Source organism: Amphibalanus amphitrite, unplaced genomic scaffold, assembly GCF_019059575.1.
Source record: "Amphibalanus amphitrite isolate SeventyFive unplaced genomic scaffold, NRLGWU_Aamphi_draft 000863F_arrow, whole genome shotgun sequence".
NCBI lineage: Eukaryota > Metazoa > Arthropoda > Thecostraca > Balanomorpha > Balanidae > Amphibalanus > Amphibalanus amphitrite.
The window spans coordinates 133,323-155,740 of record NW_024882357.1 but is presented as its reverse complement, the minus strand read 5'-3'; the positions used below and the strand labels follow the sequence as shown (position 1 = coordinate 155,740).

Genomic DNA, 22,418 nt, shown 5'->3' with positions numbered 1-22,418 from the left:
TAGTAGAGATCAAGGAAAGCAGCAGACGACCAGTGCCGTTCGGCGTTCCCCTTCCATAGAACGTCCAGCAAGGCGTTAGTCCTGTATGTCACAGTTAAGTCACAGCGCTGATCACTTTCAGTCAGTCACACTGATAACACGCCGGCCACATCAGCTCAAATTTCACGCCTAATCACATCTCATTGTCAACCTCCCCAGTCCTACACACTTATCTCCTTCAGACTGCTCGGTCACCACCCCTTCACCCCCAGACCCTTCTGTTGCCACCCGGCCGGTCACTCGCACCTCCCGCCCTCTGAACCACTCGCCGAGATGAGCGCCGCCCGGGTAATGTCACTCTGCTCAAGGGATCAATGCTCTATCTCTCCTCTCTGCCTGCCGTCCGGCCCTCTGACGGGCCGTAAGGCGACACGGTATAGCATCGAGTGTTGGCTGACCGTACAGGTGGCAGCACCGCAGCCAGCTGTTTCGACAAGACCCTGATTCGAGCGAGGATCACACAGGATCTGCGAACAGACAACGGATAGGTTCTAGCTGACTAGGAGTCTAGGCAGAACCATGGCATATCGCTAAGCGTCACTAAGGATTGGTTCTGAGAGCCACTCGTCTTCACTGTGTCAAGCTCGACTAATTCGGGCATTTACTCTGCGCTCAACTTTCTCACATTCTCTCATCAGCATCCACACACACAGAGCACGATTGTTCAACATGGCGAAGTATATTGCTCCTGAGCTAGGACACAGCGGTGCCGGGACCGGCGGTCCGGCGCGGTACGGTACAGATCACAGCTCGAGAGGAGGGCAGCCGACCCGGCGCACACAGACAGTACATACTCCGCGGCGGAGGTTCAGCGCGGCGAGAGGAATGATGGCAGTGAGTTCATCTAACAGCTGCCTCCAGGCACCAACTCCTCAGATAGCCAGTAGCGCGGGGAGGGGCTCTGCTACGAGCAGGCGACACCTCATTCCGATCACGCGCGGACATTAACATTCTATGCATTCTTCCCGGCATCTCAAACGGCAGAATCCTCTCCGCTCTCATTCCCCGCGATACGAAAATTACAAACACCCGATGGCAATACAAGCACCCAACGAAACTTCCATGACAGTCCATCAGTAACACACACCTTTCCCGCATTTCACTCGCGATAAAAACACTGGCCGCCGCTGCTGCCGCGCCGGCGGGCGGATGGTCCTCAGATCAGATCGGATGCGGGCAGACCTGCCACCCGAGGGATGAGGATGACACAGTGGATGATGAAGGTGATGATGGCGCAGTATGTACAGGGGGACGTCTGCGGCGGTCAGGGCACGCTGTTGGTCGCAGCCGCCACCGACCAGTTGACGGGCACGTTCAGTAGGATGTCCGGCAGCTTCTGTTTGATGCGGATGAAGTGCCGCTTGAAGTCGAGACCGCAGCCCTTGGAGAGCCGGAAGTCGACCAGCACGTGGTCCGTCATGTCCAGCACGCTGGCCTTGAACGTCAGCGGCATCTTTCGCCGGTCCAACGTCTGGACGGTGATCTGTGGGGCGGGGGAGACAGACTGGTCAGCGGCTACCCACAATCAGCGCGAAGCTACAGTGCCAGAGATGCCGCGCTGGGCGTATAATCAAACCATGATTACTAGCCAGAAACGATCAGCAAGATCAGCAAACGTTAATAAATAAGCTCGTGAAACCCACATTAGCCATAAGGGAGATTTACCCATCGATAAATTCACTTTATTTCCAAACGGGTAGGCGTAGGAATGCCATCTTTAGCATATATGTCGCAAATTTGTCTCCAATCCTGACAGTGTAGCTCATTTTGTATATGCTCGTCCACTGTCTCTGCTACGCTCCTGAAATGCGAGGTCGTCTTAACGCACATCCGCCGCTCCTGAAAATCAGGAATCACCACTGGGTGTTGGCTGCTGAACACTCCTTGGTCTAAAGAATGCTGGGCACAAGTTATCCCCGACTTCAGCCCCACGGGCTTCGCAAACTGAAATATCCTGAAAACCCTACTCTACCGAGTCCCTGAAACACCGCAAGTGACATACGGCGCAGCAGCGTTCTAGCATGGGTGATCGAGGAAAATAAGAGAAACGACGGTGCGGCGGCCGCGTGCCATAGTGCTCTCGCGTCTCGGGCGCGTAACATAAGAAGAATGCGAGCATACTGCATTTATTAGTCAGGAGGTGACGTTGTTATATGCATGTAAAAGATGACATAGCTATGTCAGCTCGCCTTGAAACAATGTGAAATTTTCGATGGGCAAATCTTCATGGCTCACCCTGTATAATCCATGATAGAGGTGGTATAATTACTGGTATATATATTATAACTGGTATAATTATAATTGACCCCAGCCAACCTCCCACTCCCCGCCCCATCACTCCTGTGTTTTCCCATCCCCGCCGCCACTGACCGAGCACGATCCGGTGAAGCGCCAGGTGTAGCCACAACCGTCGAACAGCTCCTTCAGACGCTCCAGTGTCTCTGGCTGGCTGGTCGTCACGAAGAAGCGCGTCATCCGCTTCACCAGTCTCTGCATCGGCGTCTGGGGAGACACAGAGAGGGACGGATGGTCAGTCGTGCGGCTATTGTCAGACGAATTTTGTGAGGATATGTGAGACAGAGGATGCCGAAGCTCACGCTGTCATGAATGATTCGGTGGCAAACGCAGCAACGGTTGAGTGGTCAACTGAAAGTCATGTCACAACTCACATCACCGCGGGGTGGCCGCCAGCTGTTAATGAATTGACCAGCTGTGATTCAAACTCGACTACATTTCTACAACCACATCACAGCTCAAACAGGTCCCGATGAGCAGATCTTTAGACAGGGAACACTAGCGACAACAGACAGTCTCCTCGCCCTCTGCGCCCTCTGCACATTGAAACGGTGCACGACCGATTTTAGACCGATGCTTTTCTGCTTTTCGTGACTTCCAATGTGGTTAGCTGCTCAAAACGTTATACTCACCGTATTTGACACTCAGAAACACTAAGCTGACCTTATAACAACTTCATGGTGATCAATGATCATTATACGGTGACAGCGGCCCCGTTCTACACGACCCTCACCTGGCTGCTTCCCGTGCCGGGCTGTGTGTTCTGGAACTGCGTGCCCAGCAGCAGCTCGTCAGCGCCGGCCGCCGGCTGGGAGAACGACGGCACGTCATCGGCCGCCCCGGCGCGCGCCGGCGGCGTGTCGCCGCGTAGCGCCGGCGCCGGCTGGGAGCACGCCATCCGCAGCGAGGGGTGCAGCGGCGATCCGTCGGCCGCCGCCGGACACAGCCGCTTGGCCGGCGGACCGTCCAGCGACCACCGCTCGCCTGCACAGAGGGGACACGGTGGTCAGTCTACAGCGACATACAGGTGCAAGCGACGAAAACAAGCCATGGGCTTCGGTAGTTTCATAAAACGTCCCAAAAGATTGCACATAATGACCACGCGGTCTTCGCATCCTAAGTCACATAAAAAACTGATACTATGCAAGAAGATATTGCACCTTTCAAACATAAAAAGACACATTCGGCGAAACCATCCGCCGTTCACCACCACAATTATCCTTCTCTTCCCATCCCGCTGAGCAGGCTGGCCCAGCTGCAGCCGCCGGCGGTCGGTTGGCGTCCGATCACACCTTCGGTAACCTAGCTTTATGGCGTCCAAAGTACCCATAGGAGCTAGGTAACCAAAGGCGCGCTCGGGGCACGGTGTGTGTGATCACCAGATGGCGCGCCAGCTGGAGACCGCACCGCGCCCTGCTTTGGTAGTCTAGCTTTATGACGTCACAGTCACTCATAAGCCAGAATACCAAAGCAGGGAGCGGCGCCGGGCTGGTTGATGTCGCCGGTCCAATACAGCCTTGGTGAATCTTGAGGCATTCATGTAGTTGATATCGGTTGGTAGCCGGACATAGACAAGTGAGATTGAAGAATCGCTACTTCACCCCTTGCGTTAACAATTCGCTAAACCTGAGAGTTCGTAAAATGCTAGGACGATACATTTACTGGTTTTCAAAAAATGAGCAAAAGATAGTAGGCAAAGCTCGCTGACAGACCGACACAACGCGTAACAAATTCGCCAACTATCACTACCTCATTCAGCGGTTCCTTCGCGCTACACATATGTACCAGTCTGACTCAACAGGCAACGTCTTCTAATACCAACCCTTCCCTTCCACCGCCCAAGGATTTTTATTTTGTCGTTTTGAAATGATCCCTTACCCTCCCTCTCCCCGGGACTGACCGTCGGGCCGGAGTCGGCGTTTGAACCAGGCGCTCTCGCGGACCGTCTGCACGGTGGCGCGCCGCGCCGGCGTGTGCTGCAGCAGCTTCTGCAGCAGTCCCAGCGCCAGGCTGTCCACCTTGACCCAGGGCGCGGTGCAGATCTTGCCGTCGCGCCAGCCGCGGTACTCGGGCTGCGTCGGAGTCGGCTCGTCCCACGGCAGCTCTGTCGGCGGAGAGAGAGAGAGGGGGGAGGGGTATGAGGTGACAAATTACTACGGATGTCGCATAAAACAGCATGAATGTCAAAAAATTAAACCTGGCAGCATTAATAGGTGATTAACGCAAGATAAACGGTAGAATGTCGACATATCGCAGGCATAAGTTGTAGCTACAACGAACAATGCACTTCAAACTGGCATCATAAAAGGACTCAAATACCAATTTTGCACATTTTCGGCATGACTATCGGCTATCACATCCTATATGCATTCTTCTCGAAGCAATACACAATGTTGCCGAACACTTGGTGAAAAATAGGCGTCGTAGCCGTTCTTGCCACGGAAGGTGCCGCTAGAAGTCCCGCTCGATCCTTCGTGCACCGATGGACGGGCTGGGCGTATCGCCCCGGTGATCTAGCTTTATGACTCTATAGTGCAATCATACAGCTAAACCACCAAAGACGACACACCCGGCATGAAGAGGCGGCGGCAGTAGCAGAAGCAGTAGCAGTAGCAGCGGCTGCAGATGCAGCTGCTCCTCAGTGGCGATAATAGGTGACGCTGTCTTGATGGCCTTCTTAATGGATTCGCGTCACTAGAACGTCTTCTTTGAGTTCAACCAAACGACTAAGTTTTCTTTTCCTCCTTCTACATTTATAATATTCTTACCTCAAAGGTCTCATACACTCTTCATAGACACACCTTCAATAAGTAGCGAAACCAAGATGACTCCAGGACGCCCTACATCAAGGCCCCTCGACTCACCTCCCGTTAGCAGCGCCACCAGGATGACCCCGCAGGACCACAGGTCGGCCGGCTCGGCGCGGTAGGGACCTCGCAGGACCTCCGGCGCGATATAGGGCAGGGTGCCGCAACGCTTGTCCAGCTTACGCTCCTGGTGAGCAAGGTAAGAGCGATACACGTCAGTGGGTTCAAAGAGTAAAGGTAAAGCCCGGGTTGCAACACTGTTCAATGGTGCATAGGCACGCCAGCAATCATGGCCGTGAAGACTAACTTCGTTATAGCCATGTAAAAAGGCAGCACAGAAATTAGGACCATCGACCAACATGATCTTGAGGCTTAAAGCTTTTTAAATTACATTAAATTAAATTTCTACTATCCAGGCAAAGGATCGTTAATGTCTGGCGTTCAACTTACCGATCCGTTCAGTCTGAAGATGGTGGCCATGCCGAAATCGGATATTTTGATGTTGTCGTGGTTATCAAGCAGGATATTTTCGGGCTTGAGGTCGCGGTGGGCGATACCCAGCCGGTGGAGGTACTCCTGAAACGGGGTCAATGCGTCAGCACCCGAGAAAAGGTTATCACATCACTCCACGAAGTCGCATCTAGCAGGACCAACATAGTAACGGGTGTGCACTTAGTTTCTGAACAAAGGATTGATTATCTCTATCTTTCTATCGATACGAATTTCGGCATAGTGATTATCATTAGTTTTGGTATGAGCATGCCGACATTAACCCGCATTGACGTAATAACACGTAGAACACGTTATGTAAACAAGTACGCTGATTTATCTTCATCTCCGGACTTCATCCCGTCTTCCATTCAGCACCAGCGTTTCCTCGTCTCCTCTCTCACTCTCCACTGCAGCCAGTCCCTCTCTCTTGGCGACGAAGCGCGCTGTGACCGACCACTCGCCCAGCACCATGTCAATCCGGCCGCCCGCCCCGGTTCGACTTGACGCAGTGCCGCCAGCATCACCGTTGGTAACCCAAGTGCATGAACCGAAACCCGCATGCATCCTGGTCTTACCAAAGACGACGCCGACAGCTGAGTCTTCTCCGGGGCAGGCGAACCGTGACATGAACGAAGGATGCAAGTCGCGACCGGTGTGGACCATGTCATATTTCATATCATATTTCATTAATGATACGCTTATTCATAGTAAGCCCAACCTCAACTCTGCGTTCAAAATAAGTCGAGTGACCTTCCGTAGCGGTATTCAAAACATATGAAAATGAAAATGTCTTTTCAAAACAACTTTAACTTGAAAACGTCCTTCTTCGAAGTGTCGGCGATTATCACAACATGGAAGTTTCTCTTGCACATCACATACAAAAGAAAAAGACAGGACCGAACGCATCTCGGCCTCACATAACCTCTATCTTCGATTCACAAATCGCAATCCCTCGTGAATTCGCAAACGAGTTTCATGTACTCACCACCCCTCCAATGATCTGTCGGAAGTAGCGCTGGGCCTCCAGCTGCGGCAGACCCACGTCCGGCTCTGAGGGACACACAGCTCGGCGTCAGACTAGGAGCGAGGAACAGGACACACAGCTCAACGTCAAACTAGGAGCGAGGAACAGGACACACAGCTCGGTGCCAGACTACAGATATTACGGGAAATAGGACAGCTAACTCAACGTCAGACTTCAGGAGGGAAAAGCGACACACAGTTCGGCGTCAGACGTGATAGGACAGAGAAACATAGCTTAATGTCAGGCTCAGAGGGAGGACCGGGACACATTTAGAGGGAGGGGCAGTTGGGAGGGACGGGACACAGCTCGGCATCAGATCCGGAGGGAGAAAAGGACACAGAACTCAGCACTACGCTCTGATGAGAAAATGGCACACAGCCTGGAAAATTAACAGTGAGTGCGTATAGAGATATTTCTGCCAGGATCAGGTTCAGTTGTTCACATTGACCCACCAAGTCAAATGCGGGTGCCAAGTAAGAATGGAGCTTCTGCATCTGCGAGTTGCGGCAGACGCCAGCCTACCATAGCGTTTTAAAATGAGAAAGGCAAAGCAATAAGCAATGCACATATCATATTGTTGCAGCCCAGGAGCCCAGGTGAATCTCGCATCTTGACATGCCAGTTTAATCATTCCATCATGAGCAGTGACTAGCGTGGGCATACGTACCGATTTTGTCGTAGAGCTCTCCGCCGGGCGCGTACTCGAGGAACAGGTACATGAGCGGCAGCTCCTTGCGCACGCCGTACACGCGGATGATGCTCTCGTGCTCTAACCGGCGGTGAATGGTGAACTCCTTACGCGCCTGTTCGTACACAGTGGCGTGCAGTCGAGTGTCGATCACCTTCATGGCGACCGCCTCGCCCGTGGTTCGGTTGGTCAGCAGGTGAACCCTGGAGCGAAGGGGGGGGGGGGGTTAGGGGGTCCACCGGCTCACCCGTGGTCCAGTTGGTCAGCAGGTGAACCCTGGAGCGAGGGGGGGTTAGTGGGTGTACCTCCAGATGTGTTGAAGGGCAAATTGTTGCAAGGGGAAGACAGCGACGAGAACGGGCAATTAATATGATCACCGGTTCGCCAAAGTTGCAGATAATCTATTTTTGTGGGTTGAGATTTATCCATAGTTTAGCTATCAAGGTGCATCTATTGATTTGTATATTTGTATTTTTTATATAAATTTAGTCCGAATGGTTGAATGGGTGGATTTGAGGAGTCAGAGCCCGCACTAAGCATAGCTTGTTGTGCTGACCCTGACCCCACCACCCGATCGCGCAATTCCAGTTGTATGGCAGAATTTTGTCCGAACGTTTAACGTGCCCTCACGACTGGACACGGTCCCCTCCGCTCACTCACGTTACCTGGCTTCTGTGCGGCCCCTGCCACAGACACGCACGCCATTACACGTAGGAGCTAAATGTGGCCGCCCGCACCGGGGCTTGAACCGGGCTCTCACCACCGGCTAAGCGTCGAATTCCGGCGCTTTAATCCACTCGGTCTCCGTGGCCGGAGAGTAATCCACTCTCCGCACGATTAAACGCACGAAACGCGCACGATTAGTGCGCGTTTTAGCCAGCGAAAAGAGCAAAAACTGGACCTGAGAATATCGAGCATCGCCTGATATGTGAATTTAATCCATCCGTGCCTTTCTTGTATCACAACCAGGGCTGCGGAGTCGATGGATTTTCAGGTGACTCCGGCTCCGACTTAAAAAACTGACTCCGACTCCAAATCCAGCTCCGACCCCGGACTTTTCTATTGAAATCCATACCATGAAAATAAAGCTCATTGTGGAGTTATTTTATTTTGCCTGAAGCGATCCTTTTTGCGTTACAAGACCTTGCATTGCAAATATGCTTCATAAATTACGTGCAGAACTAAAACCAGGTTCAGGCGAATCCGCCGTCTTCTGCTTTTTTTTTCGTAAAAACGCTCGCCAAAAACAGGAATATGACCTTTTCGACAAAACCTGATTTCGAAAGGTCAACGAGCGTAGTAACGTCAACCAAACAGGTGCAGGGCATGACGTTGAGCCACGCAGCGTCGACTCCGGAGTCGGAGTCGGTAAGATTTTGGTGACTCTGACTCCAGACAGAACTGTAGACTCCGACCGACTCCGACTCCACAGCCCTGATCAGAACAGTGATTAACTGTACGTCATGCTGTGGAACTCGCACTGAAATGTAATGCATCGTTAACAAGAACAGAGCTCCCTACTCGATTCTGACCTCGGTGACACTGAAAAACGAAGTTGTCCTAAAGGTTGTTGACACTTTGTGCCGTCTCTATATCCAGCTAGCTGGCAACTGGCGAGAGGGCCACAATAGACCCAGGAGAACCGTGTCACCATCTAGGTACTTGCGACACGTTAACCCTTGCCATCCGAGGGGAGGGGGCGGGCGCCCCCTCCCCCGTCCCCTAAGATAAGGTCAGGTCACTGACCTTTCACGTCATAAGTGAACCTCTGCACGGTCGTAAAATGTCGTATCTTTGCAACGCCCTCAGTGCCAGATGAGCTTTCAAAGGGAAATAAACTTACAGGATCTAGTATCATCCAGAGATCTCACAACTCGTATATCTCGGATTGTTCTTAACCCACGAGGCGCGGGGGGGGGGGGGCATAAAGTTTCCCCGCCCCCTTTAGGTTTTGTGGAATATCTCCGAAACCAGATGAGCTACGAACTTGATTTGTTTGTTTGTTTTGTTGGGTTAGGCCCTTTCGGTCTGACAAGACCATTGCAGAGCCGGAAGGATGATAGGAATTAGGGGGAGACATTGGTCTGGGCAGGCACCCAAGCGAGTCGCCGGTGTTATGGATTCTCCCCTCGGCGCATCCCTGAGTGCGCCCCTGCAGCTGCAGGTAACCCGTGCGCGGTCAGCTGTTGCGAGGGGGACGTGGCCGCCGCCCGAGACAAATACAGTTTGGTATCAGCGGCCGGCGTGTTTGGAGCGGCCGAGCTCGGGGTTGAGCACGACATGGTGGCAGCGGTGTCGAACTGAGCGCTGTTGGTGACGGATTTTGATGAGGACGTGATGGGTGGTACGGAGAAGGACTCGAAGGCTGGCGGAGGTGACGATTCCGCGCAGCAGAAACCTCTGGACACAGGTATGGCAACTAACCTGAAAGTGGGCATCGCGGACTTTCCGCTGTACGATGGCTCGGTGTCACCGGAAGACTTTCTGGCTCAGTGTTCGCGTTTGGCCGGCCTCGGCAACATATCGAGTGACTCGCTGGCGTCCATCGTAGCTGCGCGATGCTCCGGGCGCGCCCTGACGGTGGTGAACGAGCTGGAGCAGCGGCTCGGCCGACTCTCCATGGCCCAGCTGTCGACGTCGCTGACGTCACATTTCTCTGCCCAACCGACGGCGGCGCAGGCGGCGATGCAGTTATCTCGACTCGTGAAAGGAAGAATGAAGGCCAGGGAATTCGGACAGCAGGTGCGTCTGCTGATTCGCAGAGCGTGTCCCGAGTTCTTCACGAAGGATGGAACGGTGAAGAGCACTAGTGTGCCGGCTTACAACGCCGCACTGTTCAGACATCTCCTGGTCGGCTTGAGTGCCGAGGAGGCGACTCTCATTTCTCGGCTTAAAGCGAACACGTTTGAGGAAGCCATCGAGGAGCTGGTGAGAGAGGAGTCCCTTCCCAGGACGGAGGGAGCGGCATCAGATGACAACTGGCCAACATCTGGATCGGGTCACGTACGCTGGGCGTCGCCCATACGTGATAGCAGCTCCTGGAGCGGAGCAACTCCGGGAGACCGATATTCGTCCGCTCCGCGCTCCCCTACCGGTCGGGCGCCGTCGCGCGCACCGCGCTCGCCATCGCCGGGCGGCCGGGCGCCGCCGCACGCTCCGCGCTCTGCCTCGCCCGCTCGGCGCTCTGCCTCTCCGGGCGGCCGAGCGCCGCCGGACGGCCGGTGGGGAGGGGGCGGCTGGCGGCCGCGCGGTGATCGCGGTGGAGCTGACGCAGCGGCGGAGTCAGGCGCTGGAGAAGGTGGGGACGACGACGACAGACGTCCTGCTTGCTGGTCTTGCGGAGGAAGAGGACACTTCAAGCGACACTGCCCAAACGGATGGCTGGCGGGCAGGCGGTAAAATCACTCCCGATAGTGTCGTGCACTCTGAACGGTTTCCAGGTAAGAGACTGTCTGATCGACTCAGGTAGTCAGCTGACCCTGATTAACTCGAAAGTGTGCGCCACAATCGCACCTGATGCAGTGCTGGGAGAGCCTGTCCGCCTGATGTCGGCCTCGCGACACAGGCTGAACGTTACTGGGACTTGTCGCCTGATGGTGGAGCTACCGGGGTTTCCACCATGCGAGTGGGATTGTTGTGTTGTAGAGGACCTCACCCATGACTTTCTTGTTGGTTTCGATTTTCTTCGGGCAAATAACGCCGTAATTGATTGTTCTTCCCTTGCAGAGAGCCCGAAGGTTAAAATTAGGATTTGCAAGCCCGTATCAGTGTCTGCTCATTCTGCAATGTGTGTAAATGTTAAAATTGACCAGGATTTGTCGCCCGAACAGGAATATTTACTAGTTGGCCAATGCTCAGATCATGTGGAGATTCAGGACGCCATCATCCGCCCCGGGGGAAAACGTGAGATTCCGATATACATCCGTAACCGTACTGACAGGCTAATAACGTTCCATAGACGAAGCGTTATCGGATTTGTGGAGCGTTTTGAAGGCGATGTCGGTTGTGAAACTAAGGCATGTACGGGAGAGTTAACGTGACGCATGAAGAACAGGAAATAAGGCGAATAACCATGGCTATCAGAGGGCTCGTGGTTGAGAGAGAACACAACCCCACTCAAATGCGATTCCCAGTCAACCCCATAATCATCAGACAGTGCTCGCAGTCTCCTCTTTATATCACGATGCCTCCGCTCGATTTTGCCTATTCCCTCGTGGTTCCCACCGACCGCGCTTCTCAGGTCAATTCCCCAGAACTGACATAACCGACGGACTGTCTGACTCTTCAAGTTAGCGCCCGCATCACATTCGACACGACGGGGAGGTCCAAAAGTGAGAAACTGAGAGGACAAAGCTTGTGCGATATCATCAGCGGAACCAGATTGCAGGGGGTAAAACGTCAAGAAACATGTAAATTTATCAATGCAAGTCAGCACCTGTGAGATACCCGAAATACGGCTAGCCGGCATGTGAACCACATCGATGACTAGCTCGTCTCCTGGACCGGCTGGCTGCTGCGGCAAAAGCGGAGGTGGTGGGGGGCCCTGGTCGTCCTTCTTGGTACTGCATCGACTGCAGCTGGCTACGTAGGCTTGACAGTCCCTGCGCAGTCCCAAGTACCAAAGGTGCCGTGACACCACGTCATACAGCTTGGATCCACCGCAGTGAGACCCAATCGAAGTGTCGTGATACCTGTGGAGGATTTCGAATCGTTTGGCTACTGGCCAGACCACCTGAATTCGGTCATCATTCGGAGAATGTCGGCACAAAATACCGTTCACAAATTTGAATCGAGTACGATTCTCTCGCTTCAGTGCCGGTGGACAGTTCTGCGGCCACTTCCCCTTACTTAGCTTGAAAGCTATCGCGCGGCAGTAGGGGTCGTGCTTTTGGTACCAAATTATAGCATTTGGCTCCATGTTTACGTCAAGAAGGCTGTCTTCGACTGTTGCGTTCACATCAATAATCGGAGAGCCAGCGGAGTCCGCTCTCGGGCAGGATTGCTCGACAGCCCCGGGTTCTGCTTGTGACCTGCTACCGGCCAAAAGATCAGAGTCATCAGGCTCACGGCCCTGCCCCAGCGGACAGCGAACGGCCTGCGGAGGTTCGACTTTCCAGTCTCCTGCGCGTCTCTCCTTACTTCCACCCGCGCGGCTACTAACACTGGGCGCCGCGTCTCCATCAACGCGGCCGCCGACACAGGGCACCACGGCTCCGCCAGCGCGGCCCCTGACACTGGGCGCCGCGATTGCCGACACTGTGACTGGGACTTCGACTTTCCCGCCGACAGTGCGCCTCTCCTGGTCTCCATCAGTGCCACTCCCGACACTGGGCGCTCCCGACACTGCGCCAGGTGGCGCTGTGGTCGCTCCCCGTCGTGTCGAATGTGATGCGGGCGCTAACTTGAAGAGTCAGACAGTCCGTCGGTTATGTCAGTTCTGGGGAATTGACCTGAGAAGCGCGGTCGGTGGGAACCACGAGGGAATAGGCAAAATCGAGCGGAGGCATCGTGATATAAAGAGGAGACTGCGAGCACTGTCTGATGATTATGGGGTTGACTGGGAATCGCATTTGAGTGGGGTTGTGTTCTCTCTCAACCACGAGCCCTCTGATAGCCATGGTTATTCGCCTTATTTCCTGTTCTTCATGCGTCACGTTAACTCTCCCGTACATGCCTTAGTTTCACAACCGACATCGCCATACTCACACGATTTTCTAGAAGAGAAGTTGAGACTTCTGTCTGAGACGCTGAGAAAGGCACGAGCCAACATATCTACCTCTCAGGCACGACAGAAATCCCAGTATGATCTGAGGCACAGAGTTAGAGAACCAACCATTAAGCCTGGTGATCAGATAAGGGTGAGGAACCAGCAGTTCTCCCCGGGGATTTCGAGGAAGATGGCGTCACCCTGGTCACCCATTTTTGTAGTTGTCCGCTGGATAAGCAGGCGACATCTCGAGTACATGGACCCGGTGACCGGTCGGCTTTGGTCTACCCATGTTAAATTTGTGAAACCTGTAGTTGAGCGCACAGTGTAATTCGTAGCCTGCAGTAGGTAGACTGTGATCTAGACACACTTGTTTGCGGATTAGCCATTCGGTGAATGAGCAATTTGGCCGCCTGACTAGGCAAATAGGTACCTAAATGAGTGAAACGATTTTCTGGTCACTTGAACTTGTTTGTGGAAGGGATGATATGCGATGTGTTTGTTGGCGAAGCGATCTGGCCGCCTGAATTTGTTGTGATTGTGGCTGTGGTTTGAAGACAGCGTGAAGGGGGTAGGAGGAGACAATGTTATGGATTCTCCCCTCGGCGCATCCCTGAGTGCGCCCCTGCAGCTGCAGGTAACCCGTGCGCGGTCAGCTGTTGCGAGGGGGACGTGGCCGCCGCCCGAGACAAATACAGTTTGGTATCAGCGGCCGGCGTGTTTGGAGCGGCCGAGCTCGGGGTTGAGCACGACAGCCGGGGCTGAGCCCGTCCAGAGGACAGGCCACCCAGCCCCAATGCACTCACTGCACCCAGCTACGGGGTGCGCTCCCTCGGGAGCAGCGGTGCCGCTCCAAGGGAGCAGCCCGCATGAGATAAAGTTACCTGTCCAGCCCGGAAGGGGGTTGCGGCGTGGAGATTTCAGTATCCTGAGGATAGAAGCACGGAACGGTGTACGAACTTGAAATTTGGCATAGCTTCAAATGAATACCTAGGCAATGTTTGAGGAAAGTTTGGTGGTTGTAGCTCTAAAGGTGACGTCACAGTGACGTCAAAAAGTTTTGTCGTTTTCCGATATGGACCGTTTCTGACGTCACTGAGCATGAAACTCAACTGTAAATGAACTAGACAGCACCTGCTGTCATACTAAAACATCTAAGTACACTTCTAACTAGTTCCTGACCAATAATCGGTCCTTTATATTCGGTCTCATATATCGGATATATCGTGAGGAAACTGAGAGTCGCAAATCTATAATTTGACTTCTGACGTCACTGTGACGTCATTTCAAATGGGCTCGACACCAAATTTGGAAACAACCTCGGCTAGGTATTCAATAAGATGTTTGCAAAGTTTCGCTTCTCTATCTCTCCGCGTTGCGACGGACATAAAGGGGGGGGCAACTATATGCCCCCCCCCCCAGCGGCCCCCGGGTTAACCCTCGCCGGCACAGGGACCGGGTTGATGCACCCCCCCCCCCCCCCAAGGTTTTTTTGCGAATAACTCGCGTGAAAAGCGGCCGATCGCGACGAAACTTTCAGTACCCTCGCATTGATCAATTTTACACCTACCCTGAAAATTTCATGACCCTGACCCCAATGACCTTTGACCTGTGACCTCTTTTCCGTGACCATGTTTGGCCGAAATCGCGATTCGGCGTATGTCGGCTCGCATTAGCCGCGCGTTTGCAAGCTGGGGCATTCCACGATAGATCGTACCACTTTTTTCCAATATGACACCCTCATCTCTCGGAATTTGACGAGAATTGGTCTCAGGGGTAATCAGGGGCTCTGAATCCACCTGTAACAATTTCAGGCTTATCAGATAAGTATTTTTTGAGTTATGGTGTATAACATTTTTTGGATCTTGCTTTGCAGCGCTAAGTTTGGCGGGCTGTAACTCTAAGACGGGTTATTCAAATGCCAAATGTTATATAACATTGAACTTGCAATGAAACAGAGATTAATATGTATTTTTGAAATTTCGAAAAATACGCTATTTTTGATATATGACATATCGAGTTTTCTTTCATTTGTATTTTTTGGACTTTGGGACCAAATTTTTTTGAATTTTTATTTCTTTAAAGAAATACTGGGCTCATTGTTAAGAAGTATGCAAAAAATTAGGAAGGTGTTCTTTCTATAAATGTATTTATTTTACGTCACGATAACGGTTTCGAATAGTGATTTCGGGAGGGAGCTTACAAATGGCGTGGTAAAGCTGCCTAGTGACATCACGGGTTACTGAAATTTCAATTGAAGTCTGAGTCATCTGAAAAAAGTGAAAAGAGGGTTCATCCAACTCTCTTTCCTATAAGCGCGAGGGCGAAAAAGGCTGTTTGGTTCTGACATTGTTTTGGACGCCAAGACCATGGCTGTCCGAGATGAAAGTTACAGGACGCATACATGGTGTCCTCCAGAGGTCTCACAACTTGTATATCTGGGATTTTTTTACGGTTACATAAGGTCAGGTCGGTCACGTGACATCACTGTTGTAAGTCAATGGGGAAATATAAAAAACTGTTATTTTGGCGCCGAGAATGATCTAAAACTATCTCACGTACATGGTATCGTGATTTCATGCACTCTTTGCAAAGTCCAATGCTTCACTTTTGCATTGTTAGCCTTGCGTGATGTCATTTATGACGTCACTAGGGTCGTACGAGTTTTTCATCAATAACTCCCGATCAAATGGAGCTAGAGAGTCAGGAAAGCCACCAATGGACTCGGGAAGACCTTCCGAATCGAATGATATGCCATATGATACCCTTTGTCCAGCTTCGTGACCTGAGGGGCTCTGACCTGACCTTGACCCGAGGTCAACTACTTAAGTTGACCTCACCCTAGCAAAAAGTATACCATTCGATGCGCCTGAGCTAGGCGAACACAATGATGCTAAAATCGCGGCTCTGCGGCCATTTTTTGCGAAGTTATTTACTAAAAACCGAACCCGTAACTTCAGTCACTTGACCTGACCTCAGACCCTACCGGTTAACCTGAGACCTTAAAATCGGGTACCAATCGCTGCGACTTGTAATGGCACACACGCTCGTTTTTTCCGCGAGGCTCTAGCTCTATTAGAAGCGAAACGGCGTGCTGGGGTCGTATCAACCCCTCCGAAACCCATTTTGTTTGCGGGAAAATGAGGAACTTATAGAAAGAACACCTTTCTAATTTTTTGCATGTCGATTTGCAATGACATGAAGTTTATTTTGAAAAAATAAAAATGTGAAAAATTTTGGTCCCAAAAGTCATTAGAGGCAAATGAAAAAAGATTAACTTTTTTGCTCAACAATGAAAATTTTTCTTTGGAATTTTTAAATAGTGATATTAATTTTTGATTCATCGCAAGCTTAGTGTTGTTTACTGTTTGTTGGTTGCTTAACCCGTTCTTGAGTTATAGGCCATCAAACTCACCGTTACAAACCGAAGGTAAAAAAATGTAATGCAATATAACTCAAAAAGTTTTGATCTGAGAAGTCTGATATTTTGCCAGGCGTCTTTGGAGCCTATGATTACCCCTAGGACCGATTTTCATTAGAATCTGAGAGATGAGGGTGACGGGCCTGGTACGATCTATCGTGGAATGCCCCAGCTCTTCGTGGTTTCAAACGTTCAAACATGTGATTTGATGTTGCTCCCATGCATTACGGTGGGTGTCAAGGTCACCTGAAGGTCAGGTCAGGTCATTGACCTTTGGTGATCTCGGTTCACTTTTTCGAGTTTTACATGTTTCTAGGCTAGTTTTTGGAGCTGAATCCGAATTTAGCAACCATTTGAACATTTACGAAGTAGTTTTGGTGCCTTTGTAACATGTTACGAAGCTGTCAGAGGCGGATGACAGGTACTACGAATACCCGTCACGACCTCTACCGGTTGACCTGACCTGACCTGACCCGACCTGGTCTAAACGCTTAACGACATCATCTGTGATCAAAACTAACACGATATTCGTGATCAGCACCCCGGAAACCCCCTTAGCAGCCACGCTTTACGACTTTCTAACAGGTCCCGATATTCCCGATTTTTGGGTCATTGACCTGACCTGGAAGGTCAACCGATGACCCAGGACCTTAAAATTGGGTATCATTGGCTTCCTCTCGTGACGGGCAACACGCTCGTTTTTTCCGCGAAGCTCTAGCTCCATCAGGGGCCAAACGCGAGGGGGGTCGTACCAACCCCCCCCCCCCCCTTGTGCCGTCGAAGGACTCAAAATGGCCTGTGCCGGCGAGGGTTAAGGGTCACCAGAGGTCAGGTCTGTCACGTGACCTTAGGTACCATTATATGTTGGGAAATATTAAAACTGTTATTTATGTGCCAGGAATGATCTAATACTACCTAAAGCAGATGGAACTGTGATTTCATAGGTACACTCCTTGCAAGGTCAGATGCTTCATTTTTGCATCGATAATGTCACTAGGGTCATAGCAATTTTCGTCAATAGTTACCGATTGAACTGGGCTAGCGAGTCGGAAATGCCACCAATGGACTCAGCAAGACATGTCGAATCGAATAATATGTGATATGACCTCCGACCAACTTTGTGACCTGAGTGACCTCTGCGACCATTCTTGGCAAAGCTATTTACCAAAAAATAAAGCCTCTTTATTAGGGCACTTTGACTCGGCACGGCATCACTGCTTCAAGCCACCCATTGAACCATCCAGACTAGCTAGAAATATTCCCAATTTATATTATACACCAAAGAAAACCCTGTAACAAGGCAACAAAATTACTTGTACAAGCATGTTGTTAACACAGTAAAGACAATACTTTACTCCATATTTATTATTTACATGGTACTTCCATTTTTTATAATATACTTTTCTGAACTCCATATAGGTATGTCAGATGGGTACTTCTACTAAAGACTAGTGTCTACACATACAGTAAGTAGTACATAAAACTGATGGGTACTTACTCTCCAAATGCACCCTCTCCCAGAAGGTTTGGAGCTTTGTCCCATCCTTCAATGAATTGCTGGTCCATTGGTACAGGAGGTGGCTGCATCTCCACTGGAAAAAGAGCAAAAATGTAAGATTTAAGAACTATACAGAACTTCTTGATAACCTACTGATCTTATTCTGACCTGGTGAAGAGCAAGGGTATTCAAGCTTTGAAGAGAATCATTTCAACATTTTTCTCTCCAAAAATATTCATCTAAGCTTTGAGCTTATCCTTCATGTGATATTCTTAATGGAAAGCTTCTTGTTTAACCTTAGGCAGTTTGGAAGAGCATCAAAGAGCATGGCTGTTAATTTGTATGTCAGGGCAAAGGTCAGGTCACCAGGACACATCATTGATCAAAGGTCAAATTTTGCATATATTAACCATTTTCAGCCACCATAGCACACCTTATTTACATGATTTTTTTTTTTAAATTAAGCTATCAAATAATCTTTTAAAGGTAAATCTCCAAGACCTTAAATCTCAGGGTTGTAAAGGGGGTCATGGGGGCAATTTTTAAAACCAATATGTCATGTTCACCTGTTACCCAAATTGAGTGTTCCAGTCTAGATTCAGATGCCTCTAAGTTCAGGATCGACAACTGATCAGGCAGGAGTGTGCTCCCATTGTTACTTTAATTGTATATGTCTCAGGCCAGCAACACAAAAATAGCTGCTGATAAGAAACCATAGAAGATGAGCTGGCTGACATAACTTTTATTAGAAATAATTCCTGTTTGCAGAACTGGGTCCTATTCAAGTGTCTGCGGCCATGGCAGCTCCAGAGGTAAAAAAGAGGGTTTCAGCATAGCTAAATGCCAATCTGAGTAAGGGCAGAGGAAACTGATTTGTCACCTGATTGACCTCTAGCTAAACCCAGCATTTTTTCACCACTGGAGAGTGGAGCTGCGGCTGCTGCACACTTAAACAGGGCCCTGGGCGCTGTTCGGTTGCAGTTTTTTATCAGCAGGCTGCGAGCATGCAGCTACTTCTTGGCTCCTCATTAAAGGAATTCAAGTGGTCTATTCGTTATACTAATGAGAGGCCAAGAAGCACCAGCAATAACTTCCTTATATGAGAACGGACAGCGCGCTGATATAAAAACAGCGACCGAACAGAGCTCTGGTGAAATCCATGGGCAACTTTTTGGCAACAAATACCACAGCCAGCAGTTTTAGTTGTCTAGAACACTGGCCTGTGATGTCAATCTCTCCAGAAATTAAGTACACAAGAAACAAACAATCGTTGATCATGTCACATTCACATTCACATTTAAAGGGACCCTCCCACCTTCAAAAAAGTTAATGAATTGGCATGAAAGTGATGTCGCTCGGTTCAGAAAGAGCAAAAACGAATATCTACCAAATTTCATCGAAAAATATTCACCGGTTTTCAAGATATTAGACTTTTACTTTTGTTTACTTTTTGGGATCTTCGCTGTTCCTAGCGACTTTATTTGAAAGTGCGGCATTTGTTGCGCGCAAAGCAGCATATACCACCGCGTGCTACAAAACGTTTTAGTCAAACATTTAACGGACGTTCGAAAGCCTAATGACGTCATCAGATTCCCGTAATGGTTAAGAGATAGGGACCACGCTGGTCCCACCCTGCAAGTAAAGGGAAGAAATTTCTTGAACACCATAAAGCTGCGGGGGTTGCGACCAGGATAAATGGTGGTTTCTGAGCCTGGCCGCAAACTTGGCTATCTCAACTCAAAACTAATGTTAAGGTGGGAGGGTCCCTTTAAGTAAGTACACAATCAGCTTTAAAAAAAAAAAATTATAAATTAGCAAAAGCGCGATCTGAATCAATGCGTAATGGTTTAGCTATAGCACAATAGCATTAACGGCGCGCCTGAGCTTACCAACCTCTCTCTCCAGCCACCATGAGGACTTAAGGGACAGAATCGACTTCAACTTAACATTACCAGCTTGATAATACAAAAAAAAAATCACGTAATATCTAGTATCATACTGCTATTATCACCAAAATAAGCAAGAGAGCCATCCGCGCCAGAAAATGTCACGAGGCCACACTCCCCGCAAATTTTCTTCGCTGCGTTTCATCGCTCTCGCGCCGTTTTGGTAGATAAGTTAGAATGTGATTTTTCGTCAGCTGATATGTAAATATATCCGAACACTTTTCTGAAAAATAAAGTGGTTTCTTCGAAAATATCAAATATTTACTTTCAAAGACTGAAATTTGTTATCAATTACCACTAAATAGCAATGTAATTGGCTTAAGATAAATTATTTTACAGGAACGACAAGGCCGCAGCCGAAAATATGACGTCATATACCAAAACTAGATAATCAGCTGTAATTCTTTCACTGAACATATCAACATGCCAGTACTGCGTAATGGTCATAGTGCAGACAGATTTTCGCGCGGATTCGTAGCGTCATCTGTTGAGTAAATATTTGACTATAGCACTACTTCCTAGTTGGGCGCCACCATTTACAATAATAGATTTCCATTTTCCATACCTCCAAAGGATTGCGGACATAGCACGCATCGCAAAAATACGTGGGACAAAAAATGTCCATCAAGACAGCCCATACAGCCTGTTTCAGCACAGATTGGGCCGGGGACACCTCAGATCAAGCTGAAACTTGCACACAATCCCAGCCAGCAAAATAAGTCTGGGCTTATAGTTTGGTCTGGGCATCTGGTTTAACCCCCGCCGGACCTATTGGTTTTCTACATACGCGCGGCGCGCCGGCCGAGGGGGGAGCGGTGGGTACGACCCCGGACCCCCTCGCCGTTTCGCCCCTGAGTGGTGGAGCTAGCGCGTCGCGGAAAAAAACGAGTGTGTGTGCCGTTAATTAAGAGACGCAGAGATTGGTACCCGATTTTAAGGTCCTAGGTCAATCGGTGACCTTTGAGGTCAGGTCAAGTGCGCCCCAAGGTACGGTTCAGTTTTTGGTGAATAACTTCGCAAAAAACGGCCGCAGAGCCGCTATTTTGGCAGCATCGTGTTCGCCTCGCTCAGGCGCGTCGAATGACATACTTTTTGTTTGGGTCAGGTCAATTTAGGGTGTTGACCTCAGGTCAAGGTCAGGTCAGCATCCCCAGGTCACGAAGTTGGTCGGAAGAGGTCATGTCGGATATTATTCGATTCGGCAGGTCTTCCTGAGTCCATTGGTGGCTTTCCCGACACGCTAGCTCAATTTGATCGGGAGTTATTGACGAAAAACTAATATGACCTTGATGACGTCATAAATGACGTCACGCAAGGTCAACATTGCAAAAGTGACGCATCTAACCTTGCAAGGAGTGCATCAAATCACTATTCTGTGTGGTTGAGATAGTTGGAGATCGTTCCCGGCGCCAGAATAGCAGTTTTCATTTTTCCCCTTTGACGTATGTACCTACGAGACGCACCTGCCGGCTAGAATAGGAAGACCGTGCAGACTGCAGAGGCTCACTTATGACGTCATAGGTCAGTGACCTGACCTGACCCAAAAATGCGATTGGTGTCAAAAGATCTGGCTTGAATCAAAGGTCAGGTATGCCAAGTTTCAGCTCTCTATCGCCAACGTGTTCGGAGCTATAGCGAAAAAAAACTTTGGGGGGGGAGGGGCGGCGCCCCATCGGCCGGCGGGGGTTAACTCTGACTAGCTCCGGCATTCTTGCTCCGGCCGAAGTACGGGCGAGGTCTGGGGCTGCACTGGAGCTGACACACGATACCGCAGCTCGCCTGCACACGGCCGGACTTCAGCCGGATCAGTCGTGCCGCACCTCTACGTGGTACTTCAGCCCCAGCCGCTGTACAATCGTGTACAGGTTGATGGTCCCCTACTCTTTATCCACCGGGTTCCCAGAGGTGAAAAAAACCTGCTACTCGCCTGCGTGCGTAGGTGTCAGCCATAGGAATAAATAGACAGATTCGAGCATCTCAGTTGATGCATCTAAAATTGATAACTAGGCCGTTTCCGCTAAAATCAGAGCTGTCTTCCCACAGAGGGCCACTATGGACCACGGCACAAAAATTTAACAGCGTCATCTCTTTGTAGACAGCTGGGGCTGAAAAATCCCGCCGGTGCGACAGCCGGTGCGTTGTGAAGCGCCATAGACAACGCAGGAAAAACGGCGACAGCGCGACAGCTCGTCCCCGCTCGTCGCCGGTTGAGCGGTGGCGGGGACCGGCGCGGCCTTGGCCGCCGCTGGAGTAAGGACCGGGCGACTGGGACGGGGGACGTCACATCTGGGCCACAACTGGGGTGAGGTCCATGACCATCGGTCCCAGAAACTTGGTAGGAGCGTTGATAATTTGTTCTGACTACTGGAGCAAAGGCAAGTGAATCAGTGGACAGTGACAACTGACAATCCTTTCGTGAGTGCTGATTGAACTGCAGATCAGGAAGCCAGGACGAGCTAGGAAGTCGATCAGACCTATAGGTAAGTTGGATGATAGTGATC

At 50.5% G+C, this 22,418-nt stretch overlaps 2 protein-coding genes across 3 annotated transcripts in view; one reads left to right on the top strand and one right to left on the bottom strand.

Moving 5' to 3' along the window:
- Positions 1–699: 699 nt before the first annotated feature.
- On the bottom strand, positions 700–20,098 carry LOC122367322 (serine/threonine-protein kinase grp-like). Of its 2 annotated transcripts, none has more exons than XM_043340338.1 (10): positions 19,865–20,098; positions 17,972–18,065; positions 7,325–7,548; positions 6,619–6,683; positions 5,592–5,717; positions 5,199–5,328; positions 4,235–4,438; positions 3,068–3,318; positions 2,410–2,541; positions 700–1,522 (listed from the first exon to the last, which is right to left on the bottom strand). In XM_043340338.1, the coding sequence occupies exons 1-10, from the start codon at positions 19,881–19,883 to the stop codon at positions 1,304–1,306; spliced, it is 1,464 nt and encodes a 487-aa protein (XP_043196273.1). In that variant the 5' UTR covers positions 19,884–20,098; the 3' UTR covers positions 700–1,303. The 2 variants fall into 2 exon arrangements, with proteins under 2 accessions (XP_043196273.1, XP_043196274.1); XM_043340339.1 differs by having other exon boundaries at positions 19,861–20,068.
- LOC122367326 overlaps positions 10,551–22,418 on the top strand; it is a 24,536-nt gene continuing 12,668 nt past the window's right edge. Inside the window, exon 1 of the mRNA XM_043340363.1 lies at positions 10,551–10,785. Coding sequence (XP_043196298.1) covers positions 10,723–10,785 — 63 coding nt within the window. The 5' untranslated portion in view covers positions 10,551–10,722. The remainder of the gene's footprint in view (positions 10,786–22,418) is intronic.